The sequence below is a fragment of the Anolis carolinensis genome, chromosome 6, assembly GCF_035594765.1.
Source record: "Anolis carolinensis isolate JA03-04 chromosome 6, rAnoCar3.1.pri, whole genome shotgun sequence".
Taxonomy (NCBI): domain Eukaryota; kingdom Metazoa; phylum Chordata; class Lepidosauria; order Squamata; family Dactyloidae; genus Anolis; species Anolis carolinensis.
The window spans coordinates 46,107,722-46,120,951 of record NC_085846.1 but is presented as its reverse complement, the minus strand read 5'-3'; the positions used below and the strand labels follow the sequence as shown (position 1 = coordinate 46,120,951).

The 13,230-nt window shown below is 38.1% G+C and overlaps 1 protein-coding gene across 11 annotated transcripts in view; it reads right to left on the bottom strand.

Annotated features, from left to right (window-relative positions):
• The window catches only part of fhod3 (formin homology 2 domain containing 3), a 326,788-nt gene that overhangs the window by 92,849 nt on the left and 220,709 nt on the right, over positions 1-13,230 (bottom strand). For 8 of the 11 annotated variants that reach the window (XM_062984260.1, XM_062984262.1, XM_062984257.1 and 5 more), the window contains 2 exons: positions 7,799-7,933; positions 2,086-2,136 (listed from right to left, as the gene is read on the bottom strand). In XM_062984260.1, coding sequence (XP_062840330.1) covers positions 2,086-2,136; positions 7,799-7,933 — 186 coding nt within the window. Of the gene's footprint in view, positions 1-2,085; positions 2,137-7,798; positions 7,934-10,240; positions 10,319-13,230 lie in introns of all 11 variants that reach the window. The other 3 variants (XM_062984259.1, XM_062984261.1, XM_062984267.1) reach the window with 2 other exon arrangements.

Genomic DNA, 13,230 nt, shown 5'->3' with positions numbered 1-13,230 from the left:
GGATAATAACCCTCAAAGGTGGAAATTGTAACAAACAGGTTCCAGTGCATCTTCCCTCCTAAAAGGATTGCATCTGTTCAAAATTTCCTGTGCTCCAAACGCTACATTTTTTTTACTATTGACTGTAATTTTTTTAGATCAGTGCCCTCTAGTGTTGTGTTTAGTGTTCAAGAAATTCTAGGGAATAAGAATGTAGGATCCTCAGACACTTCATGTTGTATTGTTTTCTTTCAGTCCTTGACTTTTTCATAAACCTGCTTGTACTGAGGAATAAATCTGCTGGAAAACATCATAACATTAAATTTTTAAAGGGTGTTTATGTTTGTAGGTTTTCTTAGGTGATTTCTTTGTCAGTTATTTTCAGCATGCTGAGACTCTCTATATATTCATCTTCCCAGCAGATATTCACCTTAGACTTGGAAATGCCCTACTAGGTAGGTTATGTTTTGAAGCAAAGCCCACTTTTTTAAAAAATAGAACATCTAACCATATACAGATGTTTCAAAATATTTGTGCATTTGGGTTTGCATCTTCAAGTTGCCTGTCAACTTAAGGTGATCCTATACATTTCATAAGGTTTTATTATACAAGCAATGCACAGATATGATTTCGCCAGTTCCTTCCTCTGTAATATAGCTCACACCACCTGTAATTTCTTTGTGGTTTCCTATCCAAGTACTAGTCAGGGCTGAACCTGCTTAGTTTCCAAGATCAGCTCGGATCTGGTCCCTTTATGGTATTTAGGTCCTCCACAAAGCTATAGCACACCACTAAAAATAATGTTGCATTGTAGATGATGACTGAACATGGAAGTTATTTATTCTGTTTTCCTCTCAAGATCCTTTCTGAGACATAAATAACTTTTATTTTGTTTTGGAATACTGAAACAGGATGCAGTCATCACATTGTAATTCCCAACATTTAGATATGTGGTTTCTGTGTGTGTTTTAAATCTTTGGAAGAAGAGAACTGAAGAAACAGTAAAAGAGAAATGAACATTATACACTTTTTTCAAAATGCCCAAGTACGATATATGTCTCAGTACCAAATTAAAGGTTTATCATAGCAGTAAATTTATACTTCATCTTGCCCTTCAATGTCCCCTTCAATTAAGTCACACAAGAACAAAAGTATCTGCTTCTATAAATTTGCTATTAAGTAAAGTTAACTCCTTTGTTTTAGAGCCCAAAGTGCTAAGTGGGACATCAAATGTGAAGTAAAACACATTGGTTTATGTCAACAACTTTCTTTTGCTCAGTGGTTGAAGTTGTCTATGTCTGTGGTACAGCAGATTTGCTACAAGTTTTAGGGCTTCATCACACTAGAGTTTGGATCCACTTTAAATCAACTTTAGGGAGGGGCCTTTAAACAGCTCAGCCAGACAGGTCTTGGGCCTCACCAAACTACAAACCCCAGAATTCTGCAGGAGGCAAAAACCGGATTTAAAGTGGATAAATGCTCAAGTGTGATGAGGCCCTTAGTCTGACCTTTAAAAAGCTTCTGAGATCGTTGGGGGTTAAAATTCAGAACCTTGAATACATTTTGCTCCTCTGAAATGGAAATGAACAGTTCCCATTGTTGATAGGGTCAATTTTATTTAATTACATTCACTGGAAATCTGATCTTTCTCTATAAGATGATGTATTGATCTTCTTTAAAAATTCTCTACAATCAGTTATATACAACTCATTCCCCTATGCAGAATTCGCTGAAACAAAAAGGATTTACTGAGATAATCCTGGTGTATATTTCACTGATTCAATGAGTCTACTCTAATTGAAGTTAACCACTGGGTTTGGATCTCTGAGTTTCAGTATCCATGAATTCTCTGAATGAATCTTGTGACCTATATCCTGGTCCAGCTTCAGAACCCATATCCAGCTATTTGTTATATGACAAACCTTTAGTAACTAAAGTATCTCTGCATTGTTGCATGTGCTTATTAGAATGAAATGGCCCTGTTTGGTGTGTATTTATAAATTAAGCCATTTTTACAAGCAAGGTTAGAAGCATGTTTATAAATCAGGCACCCCATAATAAAAACATAGAAGTGTAAAGCAGCCAAAAGCAGTGATAAGTACAAACCTCTCTTCTCTTGCTTGTCTTAGCTCTTCTCTCTTGTCTAGATAATTACGACTATAAAACAGAGGTGTGCAATGTTACAGGGGTAAAGAAAAGTCACTATAACATCCTCCCAAATAACTAAAGCATACTGGTTAAAATTAAAAGATCTCCATTAATATATAACAAATAAGATAATGTGTAAATTTTGAGATGTCATAGTACCATATCCGGCTTGTTAGTACCAGGTTGAGGAATGATCTGTTTTCATACAAGAGAATGGCGTGGTGCAATCAATGATCCTTTCAGAAGATCACAAGAATCATTGTATGTGGAGGGATGTGATTACCTGGATTCACTTCCAAATGCCCAGTTATCTATGAGATGGCTAACTGATATTTTGAGTCTATCACTTGAGAGTATAATTGGTTCTGGAAAAGTGGGCTTACAATGTTATTGTGTGTTAGACTAAAGGTTAAACACACAAAGTACATCCAAATTTACCTTTCTTTTTATTGACAAGTAAAGAAAACTGTGAATCTCCAAATCTTTCCACATATAACAGCAGCATTTAAACGTCACACACCCCATCCCTTGGATTTGCTTTCTTTATGTGTCTTCTCCTCAGGGTTAAAAAAAAGGTTTCTCCCCCTTTATGTTTGTGTGTATACATGGTGAGGGTTAAAGGGAGAGGAAAGGGAGATGGAAAAGGTTTCAGACTCAAATGCGATTGTCCTGATCACGACCTGATCACTTTTGTGCTTAAATGAGACAGGAAAAGAAAGGAAAGCATATTAATTTGATTTAAGATAAGGCAAAAAAAGTTTGCTTATTGCTCCAAAATGTATTTAGGATAAAACGAAACTTTTAATACAGAAGCCCTACTGTTGGAGAATAAATTATTCTGTTATCTGAGAACAGATACTGTTGTCTTCTCCACTTGTCCCATGGATACACAACATCCAATGCCATTTAGCTATGCCTTTTGTATCTGCTGTAGTGCTAAGGATATATGGCTCAATGAAAATAAAATTTGATTTGATTTGAAAGCAGCTGAGGGGGGGGGGGCGCTCCTGGCTGCAGGTTTGCCTCTCTTGCCACTGATATGTCTTGGATATCTGCCCAGAATATTCCAGATGTCCTTGGGCAGCTGGAAAAGAAGGAATAGCTTCTATCTCGGGTATAATGCTCATCCTTTATCCCCAGGTGCTTGAAGAAAGCTGGAAGATGCTGTGACTTGGGGGAGCCCCTGACTTACTTTTATATGCCTGAGTCAAGGAGAATTGTCCAAGGTGTTGTGATTCAGCCTTTGCCTTTGTGTGACTCTGATGAGGATTTTGAGATGCAAGTGCATAATGATGGGATTCAGATTCAGGATGAGTTTCAAGATGACTCTGATGGGAATTATGGGATTCAGGTGCAGTGTTCCTGCTGTGGGAGATGAAGAGCAGGGAGTTCTTCCTATGGGAAGAAATGAGGTTGTTTCTGATGATGGTTTCCAGGTGCAAGAAGCAGAAGGGGAGAGTAGCTCTGATAACACTAACGAGCTCAGTGGCCTTGACAATGAGGCCGCTGAGCTCGATCGCGCTAGTCAGCTCGAATTTCGGGGGGAGGGGGGTGTAGAAGCCTCCGAATAGCAAATAAGAGGGAGGTCAAAGGGCAAAGAAATGCCTTCATGTCATGCTATTAAAACAGTCTGCTGAAAGAGAGATCTTTGTCAAAAGCAACTTCTTAGCTAGAGTCAAGAACCAAGTCTGCTTTCCAGTATCAAGTCTGCGTTCCTGTATTACCTTGTAGCCGGGATATATTCTCATTGCTGGGACTTTGGCTTCCTTTGAAAAGACCTTGTTTCATGCCTATGCTTCTATGGATTTGATGATTAAAGCCTGGTTTTATAACTATATTTTGGAACTGAACCTTTACCTTTTATGAACTATTTTACTGCCTATTTTCTAATAAACTACAAAAGACTACGTTCTGTGTGCAGCCTGGTATCTTTAGCAAGGTGAAGCTAACCTGAGGTGCGACAGAAGGAGATATTGTGCCTGCCCTTCTTCAATGCCCCTAAAAGTATTAGACTGCTACTATAACAAGGAATTATGCCAGGGTATGTCATCAAGGGAACTTCAGCCAACATATGCAGGTATGCTGGTGGATGTCAGAAATGGAATTCCATGGTAGAGTGCCCATCACAGACTAAAGAGAACAAAATATTGATTGACTTCCTTGAAGAAGTTGGAGATGACCCAAACATAGGAATTAATGAGTACTGACTTACAAATCTCAAGTGTGGACATGATACTCAAGTTCACGGAGAGTTGCGGGATGTGTCAGACAGAGTAGGTGCCTAAACGAACTCCCTGATGGCAAAGGGGAAAAAAAGCTTTAAAAAGCCCAATAAGACCACAAGTCTCTCCTCAACCTGGACCCGGACTGAAAGGGGAAAAAGAGAAAGCTAAAGAGGTCACGGTGTAATGTAGCTGGAGCTATAAATCTCAGAAACAATAAAACAGAGGAAGAATCAAAAGTAAGTTCCGTAATAGTGGAAGGAGCAGAGTGAGGAGATAAATTGGACAGAATAATGAAAACACTGCAAGAACTTAAGATAAGCACTGATTGCTTAAGGAAGGGGAATGATGAAATAAAGGAGCAAGTTAAAGTGATTAATTCCTGACTTGGATTAATCGAGTCCAAAGTGGAAGAGTATGAAGGAAATTTTAAGGAGGCGGCAGAGGAGTCTAGGAAACAAAAAGATACTCGATTTAAAGGATGCAAATCAGAAACTCCTAGACAAAATTGCCCGATCTCACAGATTGTTCCAGACGCGCAAATATATACGTCTGAGGGGAGGATTTCCAAATTAAAGAGGATTTGAAAGAAAATATTGTTACATGGTTATAGACATTGACTCAAATTTAATCAGAACAGATAGAAAGAGCGTGTTTTATTTATTTATTTATTTATTTACAGTATTTATATTCCGCCCTTCTCACCCCGAAGGGGACTCAGGGCGGATCACATCACACATACAAGGCAAACATTCAATGCCTCAACATAGAACAAAGACAGAGACAAACGCAGCTCCGAGCCGGCCTCGAACTCATGACCTCCCAGTCAGAGTGATCTGTTGCAGCTGACTGCTTTATCAGCCTGTGCCACAGAGCTTGGTCTTACAGAAGCAAAAAAAAAAAAAAAAAACACATAGAGACATTTTGATTGGATTCACAAAGGGAGGCTAAGAAGGAAGTTCTCTTTTGGAAGCTAAGAAAAATAAAGGACCTGACCTTGGCTGGTACAAAAGTTTGGCCACTCTTGGATCTATCACCAGAAACATTGAGTAAAAAGGGCTGAAATGAGGGAAATTACAAGAATCCTTGAAAAGAAGGGCCAGCACTACACCTGGGCTTTTCCAGCAACTCTAATTGTCTTTACGAACAATTGACTATACAAAGCCACTGATTTGGAGAGTGGGAGAAAAATGGTCAGGCAGCTAAGATTGGCTACAGAGGAAGGATCATCGGATGGAACGGAGGAGTAAGATAAAGAAGAAGAATCTCAGATTTCCAAAAGGAGGAAAGGAAGGACTAAAAATGTCAAGGACATTCACAAGACAACTGGACAGATAACATCAGGTCTATTTGTTAGCATCAAAAAGTTAGAGATACTATGTAATACCCCACCATGGGAACAATTGGAGATAAGGAAAATATCAGGATTAAGATTAGGATCAATGAAGTTAAAATACTTAAACGTATGCATATATAAATACCCAGAGAGTATAGTCAAGGGGAATTACAAACAAAAATGGAAAGTAATAGAGAAACAACTTAAGAATTGGGAAGGGAAAACATTAACAAGAGTGGACAGAATAAGGGCATTAAAATGTTTATAATACCACAATTGTTAAATTTATTCCAAACAGTACCAAACACAGTAGAGATGAAAACGCTAAAGACATGGGACAGAAGAATAAGAAAATGGGCAGTCGGAGGAAAATGGCCCAGAATAAGGGACAAATGGTTAAATGCAAAAGAGGAAGAGGGAAGCTGGGGGATTTTAAGTTTAGAGGTTTATCGCAATGCATTTTAAATCCAACAATTGTTGGAAATACAGTATTCTAAAAAAAAAAAAAGTAAATATGGGGAAGAAAATTAATTATATTAAAGAAAAATAAATAATATTTAGGGAATGGAATAGGAGAGAGGAAACAGAATTTAAGAAACCCTTTAAAGGAACAATAAAGTATGGGGGAAAAAAAAGAAAGAACAAGTTAAGTCCATGCAATGAGAATAAGATGGCAACTAGATAGCAAATTAATTATAATAATGATGAAATTAAAGGCAGAACATTGAGATTAATTGAAAGTATAGGGAAAAGGTTAGTGGAGGACTACAGGGAGAAACCCTGTAGAACAAAAAGAAATTTAGAACTGGAACAAAGAGGGGTGTTTAATCACATGATATGGAAATGTGATTGAGTGCAAGGATACTGAAGAATGATTGAAGGAGAAATCAATAGAATGTTAAATCTACAAATAGTAATGGTTAAAAGAAATGTACTACATGCAAGGATAACAGGAGTGATGAATATATAAAAAAGAAAAGTTTGCTTGACAAATTAATAGCGTGTGCACAATTTTTTTTAGTGAGGGGTTGGAAAGATAAAAGAAAATGGACTTGGACGAATTGGTATAAGTATATAGTTAATATGTTAAATGTGGAAATAACACATTGCAAATGGAACTATATAGATAAAATTGAAAAGGTTACAATAATTAAGAGGATGTGGGAACCAGTTAGGAATTATTTAGAGAATGTCCTAAGATGTGGAGTGGACAAATTAAGAAAAAGATTGATATTCAAATGTAACTTCTGTAATTTGCTGTATAAATTGCATGTACAAGGAGGGGAGGGTGGGAGAGAGATAAAACAATAAAATAACAATAATTAAAAAAATGTTATTCAAGTTTACTTGGCTATCAATAAGTTTACACCTCCTCCCGGGCATCCAGCAATGTTCCTGCATTATTTCAATACAAATATTTGGAAGTTATGTTGTAAAACAGGTGGTGGGAAGAAGCTTGTCTGCTCAAGAAATAACAGGATTTCTTATAAAACATTCACATGTAAGTGATCCGGTAGAGGTTTTCTAATAGTTAATATGATCCAAAGGCAGCTTAGAGAATTGAAAGTGGATTGAAAACTGCAAGGAAGTGCATTTCACCTTGGTCTCCCCTGGATACTCTGAATTGGTTGTACTGTATCAAAATTATAAAGATCTATCTTTTTATCATTTTGTACATTAGATAATTGAATAACAACAGTAAAATACCTTAAGCTGATAGAAAGATTATTGGAAATTATTATTTCTAATTTTCTTTGAAGTGCAAATGCAGGCAAAGATGGAGATGCTAGATCAGAGACAAGGAATCCTTGAAGAAGTGGAGGGCTACATCACACCTCTATGGGCTAGATGACACAAAAAGGAGGGACATCCAACCTGATACTACGCGGTCTTCCAGAAATTCCTCCTGGAATGCTGCACAAAAGCTCTTAGGTTGAGCATCAATTTCACTGCCAGCAATGGATTCACAGTGTGTTTTAGAAAACATCAATGTCCTAACCACATGACGAAGCCAGCATTACAAAGTAAATGTGCCATGGTTTTAAGGCAATGGATCAGTAATTCTTTTGCACTTTTTATATGACAATAAACCATGAAATAACATTTGTCTTACTTAAATTTGTTTCTTTCTTCACGCTCTATCCGTTGCAGCCTCTCTTCTCTCTCTTGTCGTCGCCTCTCTCTTTCTGCTGCCAAAGATTCTTGGTGCTGTCGATAGGATGATGTAAGGAGACCACCCAAGGATGGCCTAAAGAGAAAGGAAAAATGTATCACTAAATATTTCAATGAAATAGTTGTCCTCATGTCTATTTTCCCCTACTTTACTACCATTTATTAATTCAATAATACTATCTGCTAATCAGGCATATTGTATCTCCTACTCTCAACAGCCAATCGACTATTGAATAGGGATGTGCCCCTTTTCATTTGTGATTTTTGGCCATCGAAGATTGAAAAGTGAACCAACATGTCCATGTCATTTATACATATTTTAAGTAGTAATATAATAGTACTCATGGATCTAACAGAAAAGCATTTCTAGTCATTTAACTATAATTAATTTTGTAGATCTTTTACTTTTCTTCACCCTGACATATCTTAAATATTTCCAGTTCCTCTGTATGCATAGATGAGCCCGAATACAAATACAACCAGCTGGGTAGCCCTGAATGTGTATAATGTGAAACAGTTGCACTTGTCATCAGACAACATTTAAAAGCAATGACTACATTATCCCATATTTGTAAAAAAAAAAAAAAAGGTAGGTTCCTTTATTACATTAATATCACAATGGAGATTTATGCCATTTATGGAAGCTATCCATTCTTATATATACCATTCTTATATATATAATCATATACTTGGAAAGGACCACAAGGGCCATTCAGTTCAATACCCTGCCATGCAGGAACACAGAATCAAAGCACCCCTGACAGATGGCCATCCAGCCTCTAATCAACTAAGGACAATTATTCTTAATGTGGTACTATCCTCTACAGCAGTGGTTCTCAACCTGTGGGTCCCCAGGTGTTTTGGCCTACAACTTCCAGAAATCCTTGCCATTTTACCAGCTGTTAAGAGTTTATGTGAATTGAAGGCCAAAACATCTGGAGACCCACAGGTTGAGAACACTGCTCTACGGGTTCCCTGCTTACTTGTTAAAGTCTCTCCCCTGCTCTTCCTCCACCTTCATTTCATTTTGCTTTGATATAAGTTGGAAATATTCCAACAAGGATATCTCAATTAAATGAATATTCTACTGTACTTATTAAGTTAATTAATAAACATAAATTAGACCATAGGGAAACATGTATACACAAATACTATGCTTATTCCCATATTCAGAAATTACATTCTGAAATGCACAGACATTTCCCTGTGAAAAGTTTCATCATGATCTTGAAACTTGATATGAAACAAACAAGGCAGGTGGGATATGGAGAAATGCAACAAATCTGAAACAGAAAGAGGTGTGTGTGTGACACTGGTGGAGGATCTCTCAGAGGCAATGGCAGCATTCTAGCTAACACTTGTGACTGTGCAGAAAGAGGCATGGTAAAGCCTATTTGAATGTATTTTACTACAACAACCTCATATGATGAGACAGTCCAAAATGAAATATGAGATAGTGCCAGAAGATGAGACTCCTAGGTCGGAAGACATTCAGCAAGTTACTGTGGTACAGAAAAAAGACTATGAGTAGCTCTGTGTATAATGTCACAACTGGACTCAAGCCAAAAGGATATTCAGTTATTGACATGCTCTGAAGTTGTACAAAACATATTACAGGAACATGGAATGTGAGCAGCATGGATAAGAAGAAGCTAGATATATGTAGTACAACAAGAAACTGAATGTATAAACATGCTAAACACACACCAAAACAGGACCTGCTGTTAATAAAAAAACCATTGTGCCAAACTACAGCCTTAAGAACATCCTTACAGAATTTAAAGGTAATATAGAAAATAAAATGGCGTTATTAGGCCCAATTGTTCAGGAGATAGAAGAACACTGGACTTAAATGAGGGACACTGTTAGGGAGAAATGAAAAACAACATTATCTGCAGCCAAAAAAAAGAAGAGAGGAGCCCTAATGGATGACAGATGAAACTCTTTAAGCAGTCAAGGACAGATAAGAAGCAAAAAGGTGACAAATAAACGATGACCACACATTGCAAACACTCAATATACATAACATTCCCTAAGAAAGGAGATACAAAATATTGCTGTATCAAGATAATCACTGCCTTAATTTCTGTGCAAGCAAAGATATGCTCAAAATTCTACAATAAATACTGTTGCCATATATGGAGTGGGAAATGGCGGATATCCAGGCTGAACTTTGGTAGATTTTACCATTTGCACCAAAAGTGCCAAATTTGAAGAGATCTGCAGGGTGGTTATAGATGCTGGGTAGTTGCAAACTTGGCAGTATTAGGTAACTACGAGAAGGAGAAACTAGATAGTTGCAGAATAAAAAAGTACAGGGAAAATAAATTAAGATTATGTGGAATCAATAGGAAAGAAAAGGGAATGAAGAATAATCACCCACCTAGAAAAACACAAAGATTGGAAATTAAAAAGATTGAAGGATTCAAAAAATGTGTTCACATGCAAGTATTCCAGAGGACTACAGGAGAAAGGAAGGAAAACAGTTAACTATGTATGTGCATGATATGTAATACAAAACACACATATATTGGGCAGTTAATAAATATGAATGGAGTATAAATATGCATGTTTGTGCTTGGTTTGATAACATTTAACATTATTATGATCTATGCAAAAAATGTAGGATAGGAGGCGGATGTTAAGCAGGAAAGATGAGAGAAGCAGCAAAACTATAAGGAACAATAAACTATGTAATAAGAATCCCTACACAAAAGACACGAGGAAAATGAAAAATCTAGGACTGAAACTCCAGTTTTCTATATGGAAAAGTACACCTGCAACTTCCTTTTAACCTACAGGCATGCGATAAGTTGCTTGCTTACTTTGAGTCAAAGAGTGGACATGTTGGGATTACTGTGAAACAGTCTGCTGGACCCCCAAAAGAAACAGGCTTTTTGATCAGTCGCACGTGATGACTTGCTCAAAATGTAGAGTGTTTATGCGTGTGTTTGTGATATTCAGTATGGTTGGAGGACCCAATTGCGTTTCTGCTACCTAACCAGGACAACGAGCTTTTCTGCTCCTTAACTAGCACACACACACACACACACACACACACAAGAAGGGGCATAATTCATAATGTCTCTTCTCTGATAGACAGTTCAGGATCTTGAAAAAGAAGAATAAGACTAACGGGTTTCATCTAGCCTCCAAGATTAGACCTCTGAGGATGCCTGCCATAGATGTAGGCGAAACGTCAGGAGGGAATACTTCTGGAACATGGCCATACAGCCCAGAAAATACACAACAACCCTGTGATTCTGGGCATGAATGCCTTCGACAACACATCAATTACCGTTAGGTCAATACCAGCCTCATGTCAATACCAGGCAAGATTCTGGAAAAGATAAATAAAGAAGCGGTCCGCAAACACTTAGAAACAAACGCGGTCATCGCTAATAGGCAACATGGATTTATCAAAAACAAGTCATGTCAGACTAATGGGATTTTGGCCTGCATAAATAGGAATATAGTGTCTAGATCCAGAGAAGTGATGCGACTCCTTTATTCTGACTTGGTCAGACCACACCTGGAATACTGTGTCCAATTCTGGGCACCACAGTTTAAGGGAGATGTTGACAAGCTGGAATGTGTCCAGAGGAGGGGGACTGAAATGATCAAGGGTCTGGAGAACAAGCCCTATGAGAAGCAGCTTAAAGAGCTGGGCATGTTTAGCCTCCAGAAGAGAAGGCTGAGAGGAGACATGATGGCCATGTATAAATATGTGAGGGGAAGTCACAAGAAGGATCCTTCTTTGGAGGCTTTTAAACATAGGCTGGATGGCCATCTGTCGAGGATGCTTTGAATGCGATTTTCCTGCCTCTTGGCAGGGGGTTGAACTGGATGGCCCATGAGGTCTCTTCCAACTGTATGATTGTATGATTCTATGGGGTGAATAACATGATCCACAGTGATATTCCTTCAGACACTAGTTAGTCTCCACAGGGACTTCCCTTGCATAGAACCTATATGACTTACAAATCTGAATGAGAATTGAATTAAAAAAAGCAAGGTCCAGGGGTCTACTGGGGGAATAAAAATAAAAGCTACGTGTGGCTTTCGGCCCTTCTCCTTTTGCTTGGGAGGAAATAATCGAGCCATAAGCTTTTATGCGGAAAAAGTTCCAATTCATGCTTTGATTATGTATTTCTGCATAGACCGGACTGGATAGCCCTTGTGGTCTCTTCCCACTCTGTGATTCTATTGGCCATTAAGGAAGGAATAACTGGACTTGCTAGCAAGCATGAACAGAGCACACTAGCAAGAAAGGGGAAGTGCAGATACCAGTAGCATCTTTTGCAAGTGTGGTACAAGCAGAACCTGGCAGCAGCCTGCTCACAGAAATTGAGCAGACCTTTTTGCTTTTACAAGCAGCCTTACTCCGTTTCTCAAGAAATCCCCAGTGAAGTTTCAGAGAATATAAAACCTTTCAAAAAGTCAGATTTACCCATATATCTTTACTAGACATGACAGAACTACTAATGTTTTGGTAGAGAAATGAATGAAACCATTCTACTCTGCCAAAAGAACAGAGTGCACTGCAAGAGACAATTCAGGTTTCACAAGATGCTCTGGAGCTAGAGTGATAAAATAATATTAGTCTTCACCCCAACAGTCCACAGAAAGCCTCCCAAACTTCATGTCCGATGCTGTCACTGCCTCTCCACCCTATACCTTAGAAATGTGTGCAATGGATTGTTGGTTAAGAGAAGGGCTTTAAATTTGAACTGTTCAATTATGATAAAATTCAATGAATAAAGAAGGATGAACCCTTGTGCCAGCAGTCATCCCCTGGACAACGTCCTTGCAGATGGCCAATTCACTCACACCAGAAGCGATTCTCAAGTCGCTCCTGACACAACCCCGCCCCCCCAAAACAAAGAAGGATTTGGATTTGAGTGATCCAATCTACTGAATTACATCTTGCCTGACTGATATCAGTGTTTTCAATTTCACATTTGCATAGGAGCACCTTTATACAGAACCCAGTGTGAACACATAATGCAGAGAAGAGACTACATGATTTGAAGTGACAGTATTTAGAGAACTATGCAACTGTGAACTCTGAGAAGAGAGACTGGTCAGTAGGCATGTGCGATCCATGAAAAAAATGGTTCAATACTCGCTTCAAAAGTAGGGGGCGCTGGCGCTTCGATTCTAAAATCATTTCCAAATTTTGAAGCAAAAAGTTCAAAACTTTCGAATCTTTGTATGGACCTCGTTAATGGCGGATGGGCATGCGCATGAACATTATCGTCAATGGGGAAAATTGAGGGGCCTCTCTCTCCCTCATTATTTGAGGTATCCTAATAAAATTTGCTACAGTGGTAGAACACAAAAAACACTGTTAGCTCACCAAATCTAAGAACG